This window comes from Microtus pennsylvanicus, chromosome 1 (genome assembly GCF_037038515.1).
Source record: "Microtus pennsylvanicus isolate mMicPen1 chromosome 1, mMicPen1.hap1, whole genome shotgun sequence".
Taxonomy (NCBI): domain Eukaryota; kingdom Metazoa; phylum Chordata; class Mammalia; order Rodentia; family Cricetidae; genus Microtus; species Microtus pennsylvanicus.
In genome coordinates, this window is record NC_134579.1 from 163312839 (window position 1) to 163339292 (window position 26454).

Sequence of the window (26454 nt, forward strand, 5' to 3'; positions counted from 1 at the left end):
TAGATTTCCCACAAATATTAATTACAGTTGTGACATAGTAAGCAATTTAGATCCACATGAGAAGGTTGTTCTCAATAAAATCAGACTGAAAATACATCATAGATAGCTGTTTTACTTGGGAAAATTCTTACACAGGTACTGATGCTATTAAGCTGTTTTCTAAGTGTTTTAGGAAAAATAGGTACCAGAACCCTCAGTTGACCAAAAAAAATGCCAAAAACACTACAACACAGTACATATTTTCTCATTATTTAAAAACATAGTAGAAGGGTATTATTCCTGAGAAGTGTACAGAGACTTTTTATTATAACACACACCATTTTTTGTTCCAGTATGACCAGAAACAAGTGAAGCCTTATATAAACAATCAAAATGAAGAGAGACAATGCAACTATAAGGAGTGTGGGAAGAGCTTCAACAGATATTCCTACCTCACTAGTCATAAGAGAATTAATTCCAAAGAGAAGGCATATACATTTGAAAACTGTGATAAATCATTTTCCTATCAAGCAAGTCCTCAAGCTCTCCAAAGAATCCCTTTTGGTGAAAAACCTTACAGTTGTAAAGAATGTGGGAATTCCTTTACCTACGTCTCAACACTGAAACAACATCACAGAATCCATACTGGTGAAAAATCTTACAGATGTCAAGAATGTGGCAAATCATTTACTCGTCATGCACATCTTCAAGGTCACCACAGGATCCACACCAGTGAGAAACCTTATAGATGTCAAGAATGTGGAAAGTCATTTACTCGTCATGCAAATCTTCAAGCTCACCACAGAATCCATACTGGTGAGAAACCTTACAGATGTCAAGAATGTGGCAAGTCCTTTAACCAGGTGTCAAATCTTCACAAACATTGCAGAATCCATACTGGAGAGAAACCTTACAGATGTAAAGAATGTGGCAAGTCCTTTAACGATGTCTCAACACTTTCCAGACATCACAGAATCATTACTGGTGAGAAACCTTACAGATGTCAAGAATGTGGCAAGTCCTTTACCGATGTCTCAACACTTTCTAGACATCACAGAATCCATACTGGTGAGAAACCTTACAGATGTCAAGAATGTGGCAAGTCCTTTAACGATGTCTCAACACTTTCTAGACATCACAGAATCCATACTGGTGAGAAACCTTACAGATGTCAAGAATGTGGCAAGTCCTTTAACGATGTCTCAACACTTCACAAACATAACAGAATCCATACTGGTGAGAAACATTACAGATGTCAAGAGTGTGGCAAATTCTTTACCCATTTCTCATCACTTCATAGACATCACAAACTTCATACTGGTGAGAAATCTTACAGATGTCAAGAATGTAGGATGTCCTTTACTTTTCGTGCAAATCTTTAAGCTCATTGCAGTATCAATATTGGTGAGAAACTTTACACATGTCAGGAATGTGGCAAGTCCTTTACTACATGCTCAAGACTTAGAAGGCATCAGGAAATTCATGGAATGGGCACACTTCTTAAAACTTCTTAGTTTAACTCACACTAATACAGTTTACCTGTATTTATATACTGAACAAATTATTTCAAAGACTCAAATCCTTAAATTACTTTCCAAGCTTAGTCAGTAATTATCTGGCACTAAATTCTAATAAATTTAAAAATATTGTGTCCAGGTTTAAATATTATAATCATGAAACATTCATAATAAAATTAATTAATTATGCACTATTTTGGAAGATGTAACCATTCAAATATAAAATATTATCAGTAAGTAAATATCTCCAGTAGGAGTGAATTAAGCAATAACATTCCTTGACTGTATATCAAGGTAATGTGTTAAAGAACCAGCCAAAATCACATTATTCCAGATTTTGATGCATATTTTAGATCTTGGAATATGGATGATTAGGTAATGTGATTATATTCTACATAAACATTATTTTCCTGTAATTATTTGTGATTTCATATAAAGAACTCCTCATTTTTAACTTCATGTATATTCATTCTTTGCAATAAAAATGTTAAATATCTTAGACATTTTTCATCTTTTTGTTTTGATAGTTTTTACTTTAATTGCATGATAACATTAATGTGAGCTGTTTTGTAGATAATAGTAACAATATCAATATGTCATAATAGGAATTAAATGGACAAAAGCTAAATAGGAGATATATTCAGGTCTTGCAAGGAGAAAGTGGAAGTAGGAGGAGGAATTGAGGAAGGCATGTTGCCACCAGAGATGGAGGAAGCTGGATGTGTGGTAGGTTTTAGAACATAGCAAAAAAATACATGGATTAAGTAAACTTATGAGAGCTAGTTGGAAAGAAACCTGGAATTTTGATCTGGCTTGCCCTTGCTCAGTTCTCATGAATCACTGAGTTCCTAATTACACATTTCCCGGTGTGTGCTGAAAACAGTGCTTCTTTATAGTCCTACATCACCTTTGACTCTTTACATATCTCATAATTCTGTTCTGAACTATCCTTTGAATTGAAGGGAGGGGATGATATTGAAAGGATACTTATAGATGAACATATTCTTATTGTCTGAATTATGACGGCAGGTGGGTCTCTCTTTTAGCAGTAAACATATGCAGGTAATTTCTATGATGGAGGCTTAGCGATGCAGTAGTTGGTGGTAAAAGATAGGAAAAGAGGAATAATTTTAAACCTTAAGCTTGTAGCAGAATAATAGTAGCAGGTGGTACTTTCTAACTTTTGGTAATTCTTCTAGAACAAACATAAATTCTCCTCAAATAATGGTACAAACTAGAAGCTGAAGGAACAGTGTGACATTCTTTTCATGAGGACACTTACCCTCAATACCTAAGCCGCATAAAATTTAGCAAAAAGTGATTGATATAACACTTTTAGCTTTTTGAGGCAATTCCACATTGATTTCATTCTGCGTCACCAAAAGGTGAACTCTCAAATATATGAATAAATTATTATCTTTTCTTCAGATATACATCAATATTTGTTATCCTTTATTAATATTGCTATTTTTCTTAGTCATTATGATATGGGGAAAAGATTTCAAAGGATAGTTAATTTGCATTTCTCTGATTGCTAAGCTTGTTGAACTTTAGAAAATACCTCTCAAACAGATTTATAATTTTTTTGAGATTTCTGTTTAGGTTTATGTCTAGTTTTAATGCTAGTGGCATTTTTGTTTTGGTTTGCTTCTTTGATTCTCTCTCTTTTTCGGTGTATAACCATATAGTTCTAGGTATGTTCTACAATCAATATCAGACATTTAGCTTGTAATGTTGTTTTCCTAATCTAACCATATAGTTCTAGGTATGTTCTACAATCAATATCAGACGTTTAGCTTGTAATGTTGTTTTCCTAATCTTAATACAGTCTTTTTTTTGAAAGTTAGTAATCTGCTATCTATGAATGGCAGTTAATTTTATGATGTCTTATTTGTCACTACTTGGTCTTAAACGCTATGGTCTAAGTATCTTTGCCAGAAAGTCCTCTCCTTTGCTTACTGTAAACTCCGTGATTATTCTGATTTTATAAGAGAACATGTAAAAACCAACTTTACTTTCTTTGAATTTTCCACATCATGAAATTATTTTTGTAAACTATGCTAATGCATACATGAGATTTAAATTAACCTCTTCGACAATAAATGCTAAATACAGTAGAGAGATAAAACATTATATGCAATGGTGTTTGTAGTACTGTCTGTTATTGGTAGTGTTAAGGGGGTTCATTGACAAGTCCTTGTGAAATTATTTAAAGACTTCAAGACAGTATCCCCCAAAGCTTTCCCTTTTGATGCTCCTTGTTCTGATGTTCCTTGTTTTCTTCAGTAAAATGACAGAATAAAGACCTTGATAAGGACAAATACATTGGCAGGCACAATGACAATTTTATAAGACAACCTTCAGGAAGGCATAGATTAAGACTCATATAAAGGACAGATATTATAAAATGGATGACATCAGGTAAGTGAATTAGACTATTTAAATCTGGGGTTGCTGCTGGCCAAAGGACAAAAGGGAGAAGTGATTACCTGTTTTGGTCTATAAGATACCAATAGGTGAGTCTGAGTATAGTATTAATATATTTAAACTGGAATATTTTGGTGTCTTATGTGAGGATTCTCAATTTCAATAAATATTTCTAGTAAAGATATGGCATCTTCATAGAAGTGAGTTTGGCAAAAAAGTATGAGCCAGAATTTGAGGGTTAATATATCAAATTCTTCTTTAAGATATGACATGCATACATACATCCACTTCCACATGTTGCTGTAAATATGTATATTTATATGTAATTATGTATATATACAGATGGGATTATGAAAAATACATAAAAACTACAACCATTAGTATCTTACAGGCTATTGCCCTGAACTGATCACTAGCTAACAGTTAATCTTAAAAATCACCTTCATCTTTCAAGCTTGTGCAGATATTTTGCAAGCCTCCTGAAAATACATTAAAAAATTATTTTTAGCTACTTGGTGTCCTTTGTTACTTGTCTTAACATCTTTCACATATAGCTTTTCTTTGTCACTAATGTTTAAGTAAAATGATGGTTCCTAAAAATAGAATCTTCATGGGAATTATGATATGCACAATATATACTCTTGATACATATCAGAATATATGGATTCATATGAATGGATTATAATATACAGTGATAATATTCTACAAACATAATGAATGAAATCTAGTGGTGATGTGTTTTGTATTCTACTGCTTCCATTAAAAAAGCCAAAAAATTCTATAGTTCATTCTAAATCTCAAAGTCCCACAAACTGCATTATAACATGGACAATAAGTGGTTTAGATACATTTTCCAATGTGAGAGTTAATGTTTCCAAACCCTTCTAAGTGCAGACTGTTAATTAAAAACCCAACGCCGACTGTTGAAATTAATTTTACTTGTGCTTCATTCCTCAGCTTCTATTTATTATGCTAAGAAGGAACTGCCGCATCTTTGTGAACTTTGGCACTAAAAACAATGTGCATTTTGTGATCAGCTTTATAGGATTTTGATCTACAGTTGAGTTCAGTTTTCATGGCCCAATTTCTGCTTTGCCATTGTTGAGTAGAACAGGCCAGTATAGTCCAAACTCTCATTGAATATCATGTCTGCTGAGCAGACTGCTTCATCTCAGCAAGGGACATTTCATGAGTATTCTTATAACTAAGACTGGAGTGGATATTCTACTGATTTTTGAGATTTTGCAGATGGTGCGTTTGCTTTTAGCATGTTAATGATGCTTGATGATAATTTTAATATAAATTGGACAGGGATATGCCGGAACTACAAGGGCATATGATTTGACCACTTCCTCTATATCAATTCAACATAGTTCTAGACATTCTAACTATACCAATAAAACAACAAAAGTAGATCAAAGGAATTCAAATTGTAAAGGGAGAAGTCAAAGTTTCGTTATTTGTAGATTATGATTGTATATATAAGTGACTCCAAAAACTCTACCAGAGAACTAATACAGCTGATAAACACCTTTAGTAATGTGGTGGTATACAAGATCAACTCAATAAAATTCAGTAGCCCTCGATATACAAATGATAAAGGAGTAACAAGGTGAATCCTGAGAAAAACATATAGATCCCTCTGGAAAGTCAAAATAGATAATATTGCCTGACAAAATTGGTAAAATAGGGGTGGTGAGAATAGAAATAGTGGAAAGGGAAGAAAAAGGAGAAGGCGAGGGATGAGGTGCACTTTAGGGAATGAGATATGGGAGATAGAGAAAAGAAAGAGATGAGAGCAAGGAAAGAAATATCTTTTATTAATAAATTAATTAATTATTTTATTGAGAAAAGGAAAACAACATTTCCCCCTCCTCCCAGCCTCCCACTTCCCTTCCCCTCCTCCCATCCTTCCCCCCTCCCCCCAACTCCTCTCCCCTTCCCTCTCCAGTCCAAAGAGCAGATTATGGTGTTAGCAAAACACTTGGCTCTAGAGAAATTCCCAGGAATCCACAAGGATTAATCCAGCTAAGACCCTAAGCAATAGAAAAGAGGGTGCCCAAACTGACCTTGCTTTGTAGTTAAACTAATGAATACTTTAAATATCAACATAGAGCCTTCATCCAGCAACTGATGCCAACAGAGGCTGAGACCAGCACCAGAACATGGGAATGATCTGCCAAAGTCCAGTTGAAGAGTGGGAGGAATGAGAATTTGAGCGAAGAACCATGATGGGTTCACCCACTGAAATAATCTGCCTGAGCTAATGGGAGCTCACCAACAACAGCCAGACTGTGAAGGACAAGTATAGGACCAAACTAGACCCTCCGAATCTGGGTGACAGTGGCATGGATAAGGCAGACTGAGTGGCCACTGACAGTGACATCAGGAATTATACCTACAGCATTTACTGGCATTTTGGGATCCTATTCTCTTTGGATGGATACCTTTGCTCAGCCTGGATATAGTAGGGAGGGCCTTGTACTTTCCCCAAAGATATGTGCCTCACCCTGTCAAAGGAATGGATGGGGGTGGATAAGGGGAGCAAGTGGAGGAAATGGGAGGAGTGAAGGAAGTGAGAAAAAATGAAGATAGTTTGTTTTCTTTCTTAATAAGAAAAAATTAAAAAATAAATAAATGAAATGAAAAAAGAGAGGTAAGGGCAATGTATGGCTGACCTCACCTGACAGTTATGTTGCTTTCCTGGCTTATGAAAATACATATTCAATCCCATGGAATGCTTTGCCTTTTCATAACACATTCACTTGTTCAAAATAGAATTAGAAATGGCATACCATGTAAACAGAAACTACATATGTAGAATGCTACTTCATGATCTAGAATGCAGCCTATGTACGTGGCTTATACTTAACATAAATCTTTTTCATGGACAATGACTATCAGTTTCCTCTGTTCTACCGTAGAATTCTATATATCCTCCTAAATGCCCACTTATTTCAGTCTTCCCTCTACATAACTCTCTTTCTCCTTCCCTTCCTCCCTCGCATGATCTATCAGTCTCATCTGTTCTGCAGTAGAATTTTATATTTCCTCCTAAATGCCCACTTATTTCAGTCTTCTCTCCACTTAACTCTCTGTCTCCTTCCCTTCCTTCTTCACATGATCCCTTCTGTTCCTGTCCACCCATAAATTATACTCATTTCCCATTCCCAGGAGATTTGCCCATCAGTGCTACAATTCTGCACTTCGTTTAACCTCTCTGGGTCTGTGTATTAGAGTTGGGTTATCCTTTACTAAATAGGAAATATGTACTTATAAGTGAATAAATATCATACGTCTTTCTAGGCCTGAGGTGCATTGCACAGAATAATAATTTTAGTTCCACCCATTTTTTTACACATATATTGATGGCCTTTTAAAACATCTTTGTAAATATGTTTTACATATAAAAAAAAACCACGTGGAAGGGTGCTTAAAAGAAATCCCACACTAGCATAGAATTGACAGATGGTTATTAATTTAGGGTTAGACTCACAAATCAAAATCCTCCGCTTGAACAGAGATCGGTAACCGAATCCTGTAACTAGAAAAAGAGGCTGAAAAAGAGGCCAGCTGCATGCTCTTCATTGGCATATATATTCTAAGAAGCCACACCCTGCAGTGGGTGGGTAACCACTGGCTATAAGAGTTCCTCTAGCACCTCTCCCTTTTGTTTAAATAAGAGAGTTCTAAGCCTAATACAAAGGTATATACAATAAGAACAAATATATTAAATAATTATCCTACCCTAATTAGTTTGGTCTTATATAATAAATAACTAGGCCAGTCATGAGAGGAAAGAAACTACAACTATCTAGTCTTCATCCCCATTGCAGATCTGAGAATGAAAATAACATTACCTGACTAAGCAGGAACAAAGTAACTTCCAAAATGTGCAATAAATACAGAGACAACTGGATATCTGGGCAATCACCCAAAGTCTCATTTTAAATGTTGGAGCAACCAACTTTGGCTAAGGCTTAGAATAACTGACATACCATTTTCAGAGGCAGGAAATTTTTAAAACTGTCTTACCCTGTCTTGGCAAGATTTGACAGACCTGCTTATCTATTTCCAGATACCAGGTGTCTTATCAGTGGTTGAGGCATGGACATTTCCCAAATGCCAGTTTTGTCAAGAAGAAAACAAACTCCAAGCGGAGTGTCTTCGGCGTTCAACATTCTCTTGGGAATAGAATGGTGCTGCTGGAGCAGTCGTGTCTCATTTCAATAGAACCTTAAGTTATTGAAATGCCATATTCTACAGGCCTTTGAAGTGGTTGAATAATACCTATCCATGCAGAATATAATTTCTATTTTTCTAAAGAACCTGATTAGTCTAACTATAAAGAGGACAAACATAGTTGACTATTGATCTATAATTCTTAATACCTATATAACTTGAAGACTAAGACCATATTAGAATATTATAAATAAAAAATGTGCAACAAGTGAGAACAATGACCTCAAAATATGAAAAATGTATAAGATTCTTGATCAGAGGTAGAAATGTACATTGCAATATGATAAATATCAATATATAAAATGTTTTAAGCAGAGGTAGAAGCAAGCATGCATACAACATTCAATATATTTTAACTTTGTATCAATATAAAAGGATTTTTACCAATGTAATTGCCTATAAATAATAACTAACAAGTATTCACTCTATTAGTCATTATTTTTATTAGCTTGCATAAGCGCAAGTTAATCTATTATCCTATTCAATTTTCCATGTTTTTCATTTTTCTTTGCTTACAAATGTCTATGAGCATTATTCAATATATGATATTTCTATATGCCCCATGAAAACTTAATCTAGGGAAGATTAAATTTCTTATCTTTATTTCAGTACATTCTTTCATGCAATTCAGCATACCAAATAAGCCCAATCAGATGATATTTCCTTTTTACAAGGTAAGAGAACAAATCGTTTTAGATTTTCTAGAAATCTTGAAAGGTTCAGGATCAAGAAGAGATCACAAGAAACAGTTTTCTGAAGAGTTATCAAGTTTCTCTTGATAAACTGACCATGCTCCATGGAAAACCACACATCAAAGAATATGTGTGCAGAACGATTGATATCAAAGGGTTTTAGAAAAAGGCTAGGAAAGGAAGTGCATATATGGTAATACTTCCAGGAGGGGATGGGTATAATTAAAGCATGTTGTATGAAACTTGACACTCACAAATAATTAATTTTTTTAAGAAAAGGATATAGATTCAGAGGCACACAGGAAGAGTTGGATTGGGGATAGAAAAGATACAAATGATGTAATTACAGTACTCATGTATGAAGTTCTCAAAACAATAATTTAATTCACTGGGGATTTGTATAGGAAAAGACAAAATTATGAATATTTCTCAAAGATATGAGAAAGGTTTGTGAATGAAAAAAAGAGAAAGAAAAAGAAAAAGACTTGACTGCTCCTAGGTATGGTGGAGGAGAAGGTTTACTGTAAATATGAGAGAGAGCATAATCAGAGGCGTCTGGAAGAGTCCAGAATGAACATGACCCTGAACTGGGCCAGTGAAGAAAGAGGAGCGAGGGGAGAGCCAGGAGAGTATAGACAAAGGGCCTCGTAACCAAAATGGCTGGGTTCATAGGGAAGAGCAACTGGAGGAAGAGCCATCCAGCCCCTGGGCTGGAGAAGTTTAGGGCAGGGAGCATTGGTATGCCACTTACACCCTGTAACAGATACGGACAGGGGGATTCGAGGAGAACCTGGTGGCCAGGTCTGCTTTGATATGTTAAACAGGCACCTCAGTCTTTTCTCCTGGGTTTGAGACCTCACCATTTGGACACTATTGCATGAAATATTATGGGCGTAGAAGATTCTGGCTAAACAGACCCAACAAACTTCACAATGAAGGCAAGCGAGGGTGTGAGAGATCGGGGTCGGGGAATGTGAAGATCCTGAGGGACAATGCACTTGATCGGCCTTCCAGAGTGATCAGATGCAGAGTGAGAATTCTAATTAAAATGGCAGAGCAGGATTCTTGCTGCAGCTAAGTGATGCAGACCCAATCAAGAGCAACTCCGAAGGTCTCCAGGTCTGCAGGATTAAGCATCTTGATCTCCTGTATGGTCAAGGGGAAAGTCTTTGTCAATTGCTGTGTACCTGGGGACAGGAAATATTTGCATTGCAGTCGGTACTCTATTAACTACAGCACTGTTAAGCAGCCCAGTCAATGACAAGCAAAAGCAGACGTGACCTTTATAGATGACTTTGCAGGCTGCTAAATTTTACAGTCTCACACATCTTCCTTCGGGACCAAAGCCAACCAAACCGTTCCACGAATGGTTTTCCTGGGATCACAGAAGGCAGACAATGACTGAGACAAGAGATTCTTCAAAACAGAAACCTGGGTCTCAGATTCAGGTCCTCTATAGTTGCCGGTTTCTGGGTTTGTAGGGTTAAATTCACATCTGCTATTCTTTTCTTTTTTAATTGAGAAAAGGAGAAAAAATAAAAACAAGTTTCCACCTCCTCCCAGCCTCCCATTTCCCTCCTCCTCCTCCCACCCTTCTCCACCTCCTCCCACCCTTCTCCCCATCCCCCCACTCCTTTCCTCCTCCCTCTCCAATCCAAAGAGCAGTCAGGGTTTTCTGCCCTAAGGTAAGTCCTAGGTCCTCCCCCCTCCGTCCATATCTAGGAATGTGAACATCCAAACGGGCTAGGCTCCCACAAAGCCAGCACATTACGTAGGATCAAAACCCCGTGCCATTGTCCTTTGCGTCTCATCAGCCCTCATTGTTCACCATGCTCACAGAGTCCAGTTTTATCCCATGCTTTTTCAGTCACAGTCCAGCTGGCCTTGGTGAGCTCCCAATAGATCAGCTCCACTGTCTCAGTGGGTGGGTGCACCCCTCGTGGTCCCTACTTCTTTGCTCATGTTCTCTCTCCTTCTGCTCCTCATTGGGACCTTGGGAGCTCAGTCCAGTGTTTTTCAAAGACATCCCTGAGCCAATAAAATTCCCCCCAACCCCTACCCTATACCAATTGTAATCATCCCCGTAAATGATGTCTCTAACCCTGAGAACAAACTTTGTTGGGCAAGGGGACGTTGTCTTCTAGAATTACTTCTGGCTGTCATGGGGACATTATTTTTTCTATGGGATCCTGTGACAGTAAAATGATGGTTAAATACCAAGATTACTGTCTGGTATAATTGCAAATAGTCTATGAATATTTGTTAGGGTTTTCTGAGGTTCCTATTTGGAGGTCTGGCCACAATATTGTAAAAATTGGTACCATCTCAGCTAACCAAGTTAGAACCATTTTGAGAGGCTGGTACCTAAAACAGGTCTTGTAGTAGTTCTATCAGCATCATGTTGTCATATCAACCAGATGGAGTCATTTTTGTGGGGCCTCATCTTCTTCCTGGAATCTTCAAAGATTATTGCAGGAGAATTCCTAATTCATTGTGGAAAACGTAAACATTATTTATATAGACATGTACAGACATATATATTCAATGGAAGAGTCATGAATGAGATATGAAGAAGAGGAAACTTTTTTCTAAATTAATTTTTCTTTCTGTCCCATACCAAATGGCTCTTGACATGAGACAGAAACTCTGAATTTTTCTTTTAACAACATCTTTGTATTTAGAGGAGGACAGAGCCATTGTCCAACTCCAAAACCAGCTCTTTTTATTCATAAATATAAACATATATGTATGTTTAAATATATGCATATCATTTACCTCACATCAAAAATTGTGATATCTTTTCTCGATGATACCTAGTGGATAATTATTTTTCCATTTGTCAGCATTCAAACATTCACGGTCTCTTGAATTTTTTAAGATTAGTGTTTTCTTGCAAAGATAAGAACAAAAACCCTGCCCCAACATTTAATGAGGTTTCCTTACAATAAGTATGGTTGTCACCATTGTGGATGAGCTGTCATTTTTCTTTTTCAAGATGTTTCTTCTTTTCAAACCGAATCTTTATTTATTTATTTATTTATTATTTATTTATTTATTTATTTTTAAATTTTTTTTATAGAAAAAATTTCTGCCTCCTCCAAGCCTCCCATTTCCCTCCCCCTCCTCCTACTACTTTCCCCTTCCCTTCTCAGTCAGAAGAGCAGTCAGGGTTCCCTGCCCTGTGGAAAGTCCAAGGTCCTCCCCGCTCCATCCAGGTCTAGGAAGGTGAGCATCCAAACTGGCTAGATTCCCAGAAATCCAGTACATGCAGTAGGATCAAAACCCAGTGCCATTGTCCTTGGCTTCTCAGCAGCCCTCATTGTCCGCCATTTTCAGAGAGTCCGGTTTTATCCCATGCTTTTTCAGTCCCAGTCCAGCTAGCCTTGGTGAGCTCCCAATAGATCAGCCCCACTGTCTCAGTGGGTGGGTGCACTCCTCACGGTCCTGACTTCCTTGCTCATGTACTCCCTCCTTCTGTTCCTCATTGGGACCTTGGGAGCTCATTTTGGTGCTCCAATGTGGGTCTCTGTCTCTATCTCCATCCATCGCCAGATGTAGGTTCTATGGTGATATGTACGATATTCATCAGTATGGCTTTAGGATAGGGCCATTTCTGGTTCCCTATCCTCAGCTGCCCAAGGAACTAACAGGACATCGCCCTGGCACCTGGGAGCCCCCCTAGGTTCAAGTCTCTTGCCAACCCTAAGATGGCTTCCTTAATTAAGATTTATACTTCCCTGCTCCCATATCCACCCTTCCTTTATCCCAACCATCCCTTTCCCCCAAGTTCCCCCCATCCTCCCCTTCTTACTTTTCTCTCCCCATCTCTCCTTACCCCCATCCCACCCCACCCCCAAGATCCCAATTTTTTGCCTGGCAATCTTGTCCCCTATCAATATCCAGGAGGATAACTATATGTTTTTCTTTGGGTTCACCTTCTAATTTAGCTTCTTTAGGAATCTTTATTAATTTTGATGGTATCCATAGTTTCTCTTCTCTTGTGGACACATAAGCAAAAAACCTTCCCCAATAGAACACATCTCCTGGCTTCCATTGTGAGGTCAACAGATCTTTGAAATAAACCAGTTGATTTAATTCAGAAGACTTTTGTATTATCCAATGTCTCTCTGCTGCTGTTGTCCCTTTCTCATTAGGGTTAAGAAAATTTAAGGTTAATTAAGCATTATAATATTTATTTCTGGGGGCATTTTCCACCCCTTTCTGTTTGTTTAACATATGCTTTATAGTTTGATTTTATCTTTTTACAACTGCCTGACCTGTAGGATTGTGTGGTATACCTGTAATATGCTTAAAATTGTTTCATTTTCCTAGGGACATAATCTGGGCCATTATCTATGTTTATTTGTGTAGGCCATAACTTCTAATAATTGTGTGATTACTGAATCAGCCTTTTCTGAGCTTAAAGCAGTTGCCCACTGAAAATCTGAATAAGTGTCAATGGTATGGTGTACATATTTTAACTGCCCAAATTCTGCAAAGTGAAACACATCCATCTGCCAGATTTCCCTCCTTAGCATGCTCTTTGGGTTATTCCATGCAGGTAGCAGTGTTTGTTTATAGAAAGAGCAAGTAGAGCATCTCTTTAAAGTCTCCTTAGCTCATTTCCATGCAAGAGAAAACTTTTTCTTTAACCCTTTACAATTGACATGATATTTCTTTATGAAATTCTGAGACCTGCAACATGCTTCCAATCAAAATTGATCAATTTTTGCATTACCTTGAGCTAGAGGACCTGGCAGACACATATGGGATCAGATTGTGTTATGTATGAAGGACAAAGCCTATTGCTGATTATGTCTTGCACCTGGATAAATAATGAAGTCAATTCTGTATTATTTGGTAAAAATTCATCAGTTTCAATATGCAAGTTAAATCTTTCTGCATATTGTGAATTAGTAAGTATATTAAGTGATTATTTAAAATCCCATAGCCCCATGAGAATAGCATATAATTCTGTCTTCTGGGAAGAATTACAAGAGCTTTGTTCTACATCCAGGCCTAGGGAGCTGGGCATCCATATAGACTAGGGTCCCCAAATGCAATAACATCCCGTCAAAACAAGTCCTAGTACCTTTATCAATGGCTTCTCAGTCCGCCCCCATTGTCAGCCACAATCAGAGAGTTTAGTTTGATCACATGCTCATTCAGACCCAGTCCAGCTGGTTTTGGTGAGCTCCCATTAGAGCAGGCACACTGCCTCAGTTGGTGGATCAACCCCTCGCGGTCCTAACTTCCTTGCTCATCTTCTCCCTCCTTTCAATTGGACCTTGGGAGCTCAGTCCTTGCTCTGATGAGGGTCTCTATCTCTATCTCCATCCATCGCTGGATGAAGATTTTATGGTGATATTTGAGATAATCATCAACGTGATAGTGGGACAAAGACAGTTCAGGCAGGCATGCTCTCCTATGCTGTCCAAGCATCTATCTGGGGACATCCCCGTGGAAAGCTGGAATCCCCTCTAGAGACAAGTCTCTTGACAACCCTAAAATGGATCCCTTACTGTAGGTAACCCTTGAGACTTGGACTCACTTCTTTTTTTTTCTCAGTTGGTAATTTTTTTTTTTTTTAGTCTGAGACATCTGTCAAAGAAGCCTCTAGGTCTTGCACATGCCAGGAAAACCCTTCACTATCCATCCATATCCCCTGCCAAGCTTTGTTAGCATTTGATTACAAGTAGGAGAGCAGCGAATGGCTGCTTAATTTAATGAACATGAGTGTATCCATGGGTTGAACGCATTAGATATTGGGAATCTTTTGCATTGAAACAACTATCCTAGTAGTAAGACACACATGCCTGTCTTAAAGTTTGAGTTAACTGAGGGGTCATTTGTGTTTCAAAAATATACAAGTAGGAGAAGAGTGTTTTGTGTACTAAAAGCCTGGTCTATGACTGGATTGAAAATGGTGTGAAGAACGGTGGGCAGAGTTCCCGCCTGGATCCCGGCTAGCTTATCCCTGAAATAATTATATGGAATCTGTATTCTATTAAACACTGCTTGGCCCATTAGTTCTAGTCTCTTATTGGCTAATTCTCACACCTTGATTAACCCATTTCTAATAATCTGTGTAGCACCACGAGCTGGTGGCTTACCAGGGAGATTCTGAACTTGCGTCTGCCTCAGAGAGGAGAATCATGGCGACTGCCTTACTTGGCTTCTTTCTCCCAGCATTCTGTCTACTCTGCCTACCTAATTTTCTGTCGTATTAAAGGCCAAGGCAGTTTCTTTATTAACCAATGAAATCAACACAAAACAGAAGACTCTCCCACATCATGAAAAGGTCACTTGAAGCTTGAGTTGTGTCCTTTCTTTTATGCTTAGAAAATTCTGTGCAATAACTGCATATTCTCCCTCTTACACTCTATTTATTTATATAAAAGCCTTGGAGACCCTGCTTATGCAGCCATGTAATCTTATCTTTAGAAACACCTCTTCCAGGATTATTGATGGAATTTGTATAGCACAAGCTCTCGCTTGTACTTGTGTGTGTGTGTACGTGTGTGTCTGTGTTTGCGTGTGTTTGTGTGTGTCTCGAAAACAAAACAAAAAAAAAACAAATAAAAAATCAACGATTCACCTCACTGACCAGGTTTTATATTCATACCAAAGTTCTTGGTAAACCTTCATCTCTCTATCTCATGTTGCTGTTATTTATTTTATTTTGTTTTCTCAAAACTGTTTATCTCTGTGTGACAGCCCTGGCTGTCCTGCTGTAAATAGCCATCTCTGGCCTCCATCTTAGGAGGCCCCGTCGCTGTGCTCCTTGCACCTTGGTACCTCCCCAAGTAAGGTCAAGATAGCCCCGCATACCTTGACACCTCCCAATGAGGAGGGTCAAGATAGCTGCCAAACCTTGACCCCTCCCCAGAGGAGGTCGGGACCCCTTAAGCAGTCTAATTAACTGCTCCCTGAAAAGTGTCTTCGTGGTCCTGTGATCACGTTGGCCGCTTTCTGGCTCCCATCCGGGCCACCCGAGAGCACAGGAGTCCTATTAAACCTGGATATGTTTTAAATAGGCATTTTTTGATTTGGCATTTTTGTGTCGACAGCGAGAAAATATTTCTAACACATGCAACTGGAATTGTAGGTCATACTGGCCTTGATGCACATAAAAACATCTGCCTCTGACTCTGCAGTGTTGGCTTTAAATTTGTGAGTCACCATGCCTCGCTTTCCAGTGTTCTGTTTAGAGATAAATAATTCTAGTGTTTTATCCAGAAGTCCCAGAAGTATGAGCTTGTACCTTGCATTTTTCTGTGCGTTTCTTTCGTAAAATTCACAGAATCGTTGCTCTTTCCTTCCTTACTGTCAAAGGGGTGAGTTCCTTTCTGTACCCCACCTTATCACTTCCTGTCTCGACCTCTCAAGCACTGGGATTAAAGTTGTGGATTAAACGCGAGGAATGCTGGGAGTAAAGGCATGGGCGGGGCCACAAGGAGGTATTAAATCCCAGAAGCTAGGCCTTTCCCGGAGACCAGAAATCTTGCTTAGTCGTCTTGAAGCTTGGCAAGGCTTTTTGTCATGATGGAAAATTGTAGCAATGTTTGGGAGACCACCGAGATGCGAGAAACCCGGAGAAGAACTGTCTGGCAGGCCAGACAAAAGGAGACTCTGATAGCAGCTTTCTCAAAAAACCCGTACCCAACTTTCAGGGAAAGAGAGGAACTTGCCAGGCAAATGGGGCTGCCTGAGTCCCGTGTCCGGGTGTGGTTTCAGAACCACCGAAATCGCACAGGGTTGGTGAGGTCTCTGCAGAGACCTGCAGAGCATGTTGTGAAGGCAGAAGCAGGAAGCACAGTCACAGGTCGCACAAGGCCCCGCACACAAATCAGCTCTTCCAGTTGACGATCCTGCACCAAGCTTTCGAGAAGGACCCATTCCCGAAACTTCCTGCCAGGGAGGACCTTGCCAGAAGGACCGGTTTACCTGAAGACACTATCCACATATGGTTCCAGAACAGAAGAGCCCGCCACCATGTTGGTGGCAGGGGCAGAGTTCGAGGACAACACTCTCAGGCGTCATCTGTGCTGAAGGGACGAATGTGTGACAGTGAGATTGGGCTTGCTCAGGACAGCATTATTCCCGAAGGGAGCCTGTTTACTCTGGCTGCTGCAGGAGGTGGGGACATCCACCAGTCTGTGACCCACACCACCTCAACAAGTTCCTCCAGAGTCTCATTGCCTGCAGCACCACAGACCTCTGAAGCACACCACCCAGAGCTCCAGGAAGACTCATGGAACATGTGCCCCGAGGAATTTATCCACAGAGTGCTGACAGAAATCACAGATAACCAGCTGGCATTCGCCACTCTGGACCCTGATGACCAAGGGGAGGAGAGAGACGAAACACCTGAGTACCTTCTGGAGGAAGAGGAATATCAGAAACTGCTGGATCTGTTGAAGAATTCATAAGCTCCTCTTGCCTGGAGGCCAAGACCTTTAGAGAAACCACCTACTGGGGACGATATGATCCCCGATTTGTGTATGATGGCCATTGCGAGAAATGTTCCGGCTGTAAAACACAGCTCCCTTGACTCCCCAACTGCGCAAATCTTCAGTAAGGCATGGAAGACTTCTAGGGTGCGTGTGTAACCTTTCAGAGAGCCCCAGGATTAGGAAATTCCCTGGAAGGTGTCTTCTTGAGACTAGAGTGAAATTTCACCTGTGATAGCTCAGCTGCATGCCGGACTGAGTAAAACCTCAACAGACACCAAACCAAGTGTCTGCCTGACGTGGATTCCACAAGATCTCTCAGAGAAACATTTTACTTCTAGACTGCCTAGGCCACTACAGGATGCTCAGGAGGAGAAAGTCACTCTCACATGGGAAGTAACCTCTTCTTTGCTTCTCAGTACCTAGTGTTGACATCTGAACTCACAAACAAGTCATTCCATAGGAATAATCAACTTCATATCGATAAACAACAATCATGGGATAGCTAAAACAACACTGTAAAATGAAGAAACTTCAGCAGACATCACCATCCTTGCCTTCAAGCTCTGCTACGGCGTTAAAGTAATAAAAAGAGCTTTGTACTGGCATTAAAAACAGAGGTTGGAGCAGGGCACTGGTGGCACTCGCCTTTAATCCCAGCACTTGGGAGGCAGAGGCGGGCTGATCTCTGTGAGTCTGAGCCCTGCCTGGTCTACAAGAGCTAGTTTCAGGCCCAGCTCCAAAGACGCAGAAAAACCCAACCTCGAAAAACCAAAAAAAAAAAAAAAAACCAAAACAAACAAACAAATAAACAAAAAAAAACCCAGAGAGGTTGACCAATGGAATCAAATAGAATCCCCAGATATTTATTTACACACCTATGAATTCCTGCTTTATGACAAAATGCTAAAATTATACAATGGACAAAAGAAAAACAAATGGTGCTGCCATAACTGAATGTCAACATGTAGAATAATGAAAATAGATCTATATTAACCCCATGCACAAAAGTCAAGGCCAAACAAATTAAAGAACTCGGTATAAATCTAGCCACACTGAAACTGATAGAAGAGAAAGTGGGAAGTAGCCTTCAATGCACTGGTACAAGAGAGAACGTCCTAAATATAACCCCAGTAGCACAGATACTGAGAGCAACAATAAATACATGGAATCTCCAGAAACTGAGAAGCTTCTGTAAAGCAAAGGACACACTCAATAAGACAAAAAAGCAGCCTATTGAATGTAGTATTACAGGACAATAAAATTCCACTCTCATTCAATGACAACATAAAGATTAATACATTTTTGTAGTTTTGTGACTTTTCTTTTGGTTGACTGCTTGATGTTGTCATTTGGGTATGTGTGTGTGTGTGTGCATGTGTGCTTCTCTCTCTCTCTCTCTCTCTCTATCTCTCTCTCTCTCTCTCTCTCTCTCTCTCTCTCTCTCTCTCTGTGTGTGTGTGTGTGTGTGTGTGTGTGTGTGTGTGTGTGTGTCTGTGACTATGCTTGGAAACAAATCTCAGAAGGAGCTTACTAGGTAGATCATCCTGTGCTGGAACACAAGGCTCCACCTGCCTTTGTGAAGCATGATTAATGAAGGCTCAGAGACTGATATTGGGGTTCAACCCGAAGACCGGGAAAATAAGCTGCGAGGCCCAGGCTCGTGCCATGACCTCAGTCTGAAAATGATGATCCTAACTCCAGGAATCTGAGAGTGAGATCTAGTGAAGTCTCTGAGCTTTAATTAATCTTGCATCTATTTGCGCCGAAAGTTAGGTGCATGAGTTTATGAAAAATTCATTTCTCTGAGGCTTTTTATCCACCAGCCCAGGTCAGAGCTGGGATTGGAATTCCAGCTCTAGGAATTGGGGCACAAATCTGACCATGTGGGTTGAGAAAAGGCACTAGTGCTCCCTGGTTTGCTTCCTCTCCTGTGGTGACTGTCCTTGCTGCCACACCACAGGGTACCCACACAGCTTTCCCAGGACTCCATGAGCCTTCCTGTGGCTCCAGCCATCCACTACTTGCCTCCAGCCTCATGTCTCACACATGTTTACCTCAGCTTCCCCATCCCTGCAACTCATGTACAACTGCATCACAGTTGCTATGACCAGCATCTCTTCAACAAAAGTCCGCTTAGCTTGGTTGGTTTTGAGTTCTGCTTAGAAAATGTGCAGGTTTTTTTTTGGACCACATCATTATTGCAACTTAAAAGTCTCACCTAACCTAGAACATTAACAGAAGTAAGTCATCTGTTAACTATTTTTTTTTTTGCAATTTGTAAATCACGTCTGAGATACTCACAGATGATATCCCCATGCAAGAATTCAATAACCTTTTCATTTTTAATGTAGATGGGGACATGTGTAACCTGCCTGGGATTTGTACATTCTTAGCCATAGCTGTTATCAGCTTGATAATTCCTATTGTATCTTGGTGAGGAACAATTCTATATTCTGTCAATTAGGTTTTAAATAAATGCTGATTGGCCAGTAGCCAGGCAGGAAGTATAGGCAGGAAAACCAGACAGGAAGTAGAGGTGGTGCAATGAACACAGGAGTATTCTGGGAAGAAGGAAGCTCTTTCCCCTGTCCTGTCCAGACCATGGGAGAAGCAAGATGTGACCTGCCCCGCTGAAAAGGGTACTGAGACATGTGGCTAACATAGATAAAAATAATGTGTTAATATATGTTCTAAGAAGTAATACGAAGACTGAGCTAATGGGTCAATTGGTTTACAGCTTATAGAGACCCCCGGATGGTTTTCTTTGGGTCTTGCTGGCTGCGGGAACTTGGCAGGACACAAAGTCCCACAAGCAGGCCCTCATGTTACAGAATGGTGCCACCATGCGGACAACTGCATCCACATAAATCCTCAGAGAGCTTGGTAAGTAATTCTGGACAGAAAAGAATAGATTAAGCATGGCTTCTTGGTAGCAGCAGTTTCTCTGATCTGCTCTGCTTGCTACAGGCAAGCAAGTGCTTTAATTTAAGAGAGGCTTCCTGACTCAGCTTTAGCTGCAAAACCCTCAGGTCTTTAAGAGGTCTTGCCAAGAAACACTGCAAAGGTGTCAACAAAAGCTGACTGCATGCCTTGTGGTTTTCAGCGATAGCAGGAACAAAGCTGCTCCGTTTTTAAGTGCTGGCTTTCTAGGCCGTCCGGCCAGGGCAAATGACTTTTTCAGGCAGGCGGTCCTACTATGGAGCATTGATTATGGTTTCTGAGTGCACTTCTGCAGTTTGCTTGCTGGCAGGGTCATTGAAACACTGTAGAGTGGGGGCAGTGAATGTGGCTGTGGCTGGTACCTCCACCAAGAGCCTGGAATTTCAGAAAGCTAAGGAATGGGCTGGATCCAAGCATCAAGGCCACAACTTTAATCCTAGCCATAGTGCTTAGCAAATTCAAGACTCGTGTGGTCAGAAAAAGAGAGAGATATATACAGTAAAGAGAAGTTCAAAGATGAAGTAAACCTCTAAATGTTGTAAAAATATATATGTTTTAGAATATATGTGTGTTAAAAATATGTGCAGGCTAAAGGTTGAAGTCCTTAAAATAAAAAAGATAGAAAGAGAGAGGAGTTGGGTGTGGTGGTACATAGCTTTAATCCCAATGCTTGGGGGGCAGAGGTAGACAGATCTCTGTGAGTTCAAGGTGTGGTAGCACACACATTTAATCCCAGCACTTGAGGCAGAGGCAGGTGGATCTCTGTGAGTTCAAAGACAGCCTGGTCTACAGAGTGAGGTCCACGACGGAGATACACAGAAACCCTCTCTCAAAAAGCCAAAAATTAAAAATAACGGAAATAGAGGTTGGTGTAGGAGGGTCTTCTGTTTATGTGTTACTTTCATATGTTAAATAAAGAAGCTGCCTTGTGTAAACCACCTGAAAACACATCAAAAATGCATTCTTAATTACGGGGTGTTCTTCTTTACCTATCCCCACATTTTATATATAGTTTTCGTTGACACCTTTTGTCTAAGAAAATGATTGTTCCTCACATTAGAAACCTCATTTGAATTATGGTAAGCACAATATCTTCTTTGGGTATGAATCAGCTTATATAAGTCAATATAACTATATCATAACATACTGTGATAATACAACATGCTTAGTGAAAAAAAATCTAGTGTTAATGTATTTTTAACTCTACTCTTTTTATTAAAGGAAACCACAAATTTCTGTAGTTCTCTCTAAATCTCAAAGTCCTAAATAAATGCATTTTCATATGAACAATAACAGGTAAACATAGTTTTAGCAATGTGAGACTTAAAGTTTTCCAAATTCTTCTCAACCCAGGGTGTCAAGAAGGATCTGATGCTTACTAAAGAAATTACTTTCAGTTTTGTTTCATTCCACAACATCCACTTGTGAACTTTGACACTAAAAACCAGGTGAATACCATGATCTGCTTATTAGGATTTTTATCTACAGTTGAATTCAGCTTTCTTTCCCCCATTTCTGCTTTGCCTTGGTTGAGTATTATAGGGTAATATAGCCCAAGCTCTCAGTGCATAACTTGACAGCTGAGTAGATCACTTGAACTAAACACGGGAGTAACAGCATTTTCATCTCTCCCATATCCATGAACATCTGTGTAATCTAGCCAGGAGTAAATACATTCTTGATTCCTGAGACTCTGCAGATGGTTAGTATGATTTTTCTCAGGTGAATTGTGTTTGATGATACTTTTAATGCAAATCCTGAAGAGCGATTCCAGGCGATCAAGGGATACAAGCTTTTCTGTCAATAGAAGCTCAGAAGAGATGGCTGCTTCTGCAGTAAGTACGTCTCTGCTCAGCAGTTATGCCCAATTTCTATTATACAATTTATAAACTTATATTGCACATCTCTACCTCTTGGTTCTCATAATCCTGCCTAAGAAGTTTATCTCTGGTGAAATTTACTTGGCTGTCCTTCTTGTGAGAGTTATGATTGAGTCTTTAAATGTATATTGTTTACACAGCGTGGACTTCCCTCTATTTTTTTTCTTGCCTGCTAATTATTATCTTGACTTGTATTCTGAATGAAATGATGATGTTCATCATTGAGGATTTCCTTGTAATAGATGAATGTTGTAACTTGTTAATGTTCAGTTCCTCCGGAGATCATTTCATATTTTCATAGAAAGACAGAAAATAAAAAAATTAAAAATGAAAAGAAAGGAAATGCAAATGTATGGCATGACCTCCATCTGATAGTTGAGCTGGTTTACTGGCTTATTAAAATGCATATACAATTGTTGAATGAGGTGGGTCAAAAAATCCCATGCTAACTACAATATAGTCCAGTTATGTCTTCTTTATTTATGGGGCAAATTCGTGAAACAGAAACTAGAATTCCAACCTCAGTTTTGTAGTGCGGGAACCACAGAGAGAGAGAGCAAACCTTGCACAGGCAGACCTTTTTCTCTGGGTACCCAAAATATCATTCCCTAGCCTCTTCTCACCTCTTAAACATCATTGGCTGACAGAGATTCCCCATCATACAATCACATGGAAGACTTTACCAAGAATAACCCATTCACTTACAAAAAGAAGTATTAAAAATGGCATATTATAGAGAGCAAAAGTACACAAACAGAATTCTACTTGACAATCTAGAATGTGGCAGATATATCTAGCTTCTACTTATATAAAACTGATGCTGTATCATTCAGTTCATAGTTTCCTTGCTTTCTTTCTTGGACAGTGACTATCACAACAGTAATGCTGTGACTGTTTTTGAAAACCTGTAATCAATTAATCTTAATGTATTGATGTTGACTTCATTCACCTGTGTTTGGTTCTCTGTGACAATGTTTACCATTTCAGACATATTTTTTGGTTTTTGTATTCTTGCATTCATATACAGTGTTTTATTCTGTAGCCAAAATATTTTGGATTCAGCAACAAGTATTTTGAAGCATTGGCAAGTGATGTGTATAAAGTACAATATATTATTCAGGACCTAAAGTTTTCCCTAATGATTTTAATGTGTAGCCTAGAATTGGAGACTACCTTGCAGGGTATCTCCCAAAATTTTCTCCCATAAACACAATTGTTTCCTTGGGAAGCTTTCAGAAATATAGGCATGCATTTATACCTTTCTATTTATTTATTTTTCCTTTTATGGAAAATAGATGTCTTTCTCACATAATAGTTCCTTAATATTGTTTTCTCCCACTCCACTACAAAGTTTTCACAGCAACCTATAGAAATATCAAATATAAAGCTGTAGAATTAATCAGAGCATAAAATTAAAAAGACATAAAGCAAAAGGTCGTAAATTTGGAAATGAAGAAGTCAATCTGCCCTGTGTTGGAGAAAATGTCATCCACTTTAAGACCAGAGCTCTCCACCAGATAAAAACAACCCTAAAGCTCACAAAATAATCAAAGGGCTAGAGGTGATATGCTAATCAAAAGGGTACAACAAGCACATGGTTCATAGACACAAATTCAGGCAAACCACTAATACAAATAAAATGAAAATAGTAAAAATAGATGACTCTTTTCAATCGTGCATCAAAGGATGTGATAGAGTGAAGAGACAGTTTCAGGGTTAACAGAAAATATTTACAAACTGTATATCACAAGAGTTAATGTCTAGAGCACAAATAAAAACACTTCCAATGAAATAACAAAAAGACAAGTAAAAATGAGCAAATACTTGTATAAATGTTTATCCAAAGGTAAGCAAATGGCTAATAAACATATGGAAAAAGCTGCCCAATGTTACCTATCTTGGAGAAATGAACTCGAAAGTGCAACAAAATATGACTCTGCATCCATTAGAATGACTATGACTGAATTCTATGAGATTTTTAAACAAGACAATATAATCTTCAAATTGTTCCTATTAAGAGAAATAGAAGGAACATTGAAAATTCATTTTATAAGACCATATTAACTTTGAGCAACTTACTGTGATGTAGTCCTCATACTTTTCTGTTCTTGGAACAGTGATGGAACCCTGTACTTTTAGGGGTGAGTAAGTTTTGGATGAAAACTGATCTAAGCCATGGATGAGTAATCCAATCTACTGCCTTCACTTGTCCTTTATTAATTTGCCTACAGTGTTTTTAGCTCTTTTCAGGTCTTAAAAGTCAATCTCTATCCAGTTACCACACACGGTTGTCAGATCTTCTATGGTCTTTCCCACTGATGTAATTGGACCCAATTGCCATAAGAATCTCTTCATTCTTCTTGGGTATAGCAGTTCTACCTCTGAATATACACCTGACATGGGGCAAATATTCAATTGACAACAGTGTAGTCATGCCTTGTGTCATCGTTATAACTCATCTTTGTCCAGCCACTGTCTTGTACAGCAATGATTTGCCATGAGGGTAGAGGCTCTTGACTGATGATTCACAGTATCATTGTCTGGAACTGCAATGAAATATCTCCTTCCCACTCACATACCTTACTTAAGCCTGTGAATTTACAGCTGAAATTTGTCCTAGTTCACTTGGTCTGTCATGCTTCATCACACAGATTTTTAGCATAGACTGTAATTTAGAGTATGTCTTTCAGAATAATGCTAATCAAGAACAAACCAAGTTTTATGATGATCTTATGTATTCTTAAAATACATAAGGAACTTTGTACCTGGGCACTTGATAAAACATCTTCTTTCATGACAGGAAATCTTGACATTTGAGGATGTGTCAATAGACTTCTCTCAAGTTGAGTGGGATTGCCTGGACTTTGCTCAGAGGGCTCTATACAGAGATGTCATGTTGGAGACCTACAGTAATATGGTCTCTGTGGGTGAGACTTTTCTTTTATGATTCCTTTTTAATCATAATTGTTTCATACAAGTATATTTTAAAACTATGCCTGAATTGTTTCCCCTGACTTTGACATGCTGATTTAATAAAAATCTTGGAGTTCATCATGTCAAACTCAATGGTATCTGTAACTTTATTTTGTCAATATTTTTCTGATTCCTGGGGATGACACTGATCACTCAAACTTTTATGATATGTCTTACTTTCAGACACATCAAATATTATATAGATTTTTAATTTATGACTCATTAGATTCAATAGAAATCTCAAAAAGAACAATGGGTGTAGAATATTAATAAAAATGATTTTGAATATTTTAAAATATTAGAAGAGAACATTTAGGAAATTATTTACTGAATTTTATACTATTTGTCTTCTTATATAATCACTATGACGGTGTATTAGAAACTCGTGTGTTTTACTATTATCCCATGATAAGGTCATATGTATGTTTTAACATGCAGGTATTTCAGTGTCAAAACCAAACCTGATCAGTTGTCTTGAACAGAGCAAAGAGCCCTGGAATATGAACATTAGAGAACAAGAAGGCAATGAACAAGGTAAGCTAGAAAGAACCATTGGCACTTGTGGGAATCCCAAGACTTGGAGAAATTCACCAATGCAGGGGGGTTTGCAGAGATCTTTAATGAAAATGATATAAAAATTCACATAGAAAATTATCACAAAATATTTTCTACGTCTTCTTCACATAAAAATGTAAAATTTAACTTTGAATAGTTAACTCAAATTATGGTCCAAAGAGAAAGAAAGATGCTTTGTTGCCATATTGTTGACTGTCATCAGGCTTTGAAATGAACGAAACTGAAAGTATAAAAATCACATTAAAATAAAACCTCACAGTATATGAAAGAGTATTTCTCTGTACCAGTTCAAACCTTCTTGAATGTCCTCATGATAGTATTACATGGTTTTTTTTGTTGTGTAAAATCACACGAAATCAGAAAATATAACTTTTTTAGTGGTACTCATTTTGGAAGATGGCAATATTCTTTCTTTGTTTTAAATTCCACAGAATTTAAGTGTAACATTATCTATATCTGTAAAGGAATACATTTTGAATCATTAATTGTTTAGATAGATACATATTATTAATCTATTTTAAAATTATCCACAGTCTCTTAATATTAAAATTTATAATATGTTAATTTGCATATAAAACTTGTGTATTCTCTTGTTTTCCTTTGTGATTTATTCTGCAGTTCATTTTCTTTGGAGAAGAAAATTTGTGTATAGATAATCTATTATTTGCAATACTTGTAATAATTATTTTACAATATCCTACAATGTCATTTGATCATATTCATTCCTGAAACACCTCCTACATAACATTTATTATTGTTCTGTCCTGAATGA

The 26454-nt window shown here is 38.4% G+C and overlaps 1 protein-coding gene across 1 annotated transcript in view; it reads left to right on the forward strand.

The window, feature by feature from the left end:
* LOC142860170 (uncharacterized) overlaps nucleotides 1-26454 on the forward strand; it is a 72961-nt gene that overhangs the window by 41203 nt on the left and 5304 nt on the right. Inside the window, exon 6 of the mRNA XM_075991082.1 lies at nucleotides 523-1299. Within this exon, the coding sequence (XP_075847197.1) occupies nucleotides 523-1299 (777 nt within the window). The remainder of the gene's footprint in view (nucleotides 1-522; nucleotides 1300-26454) is intronic.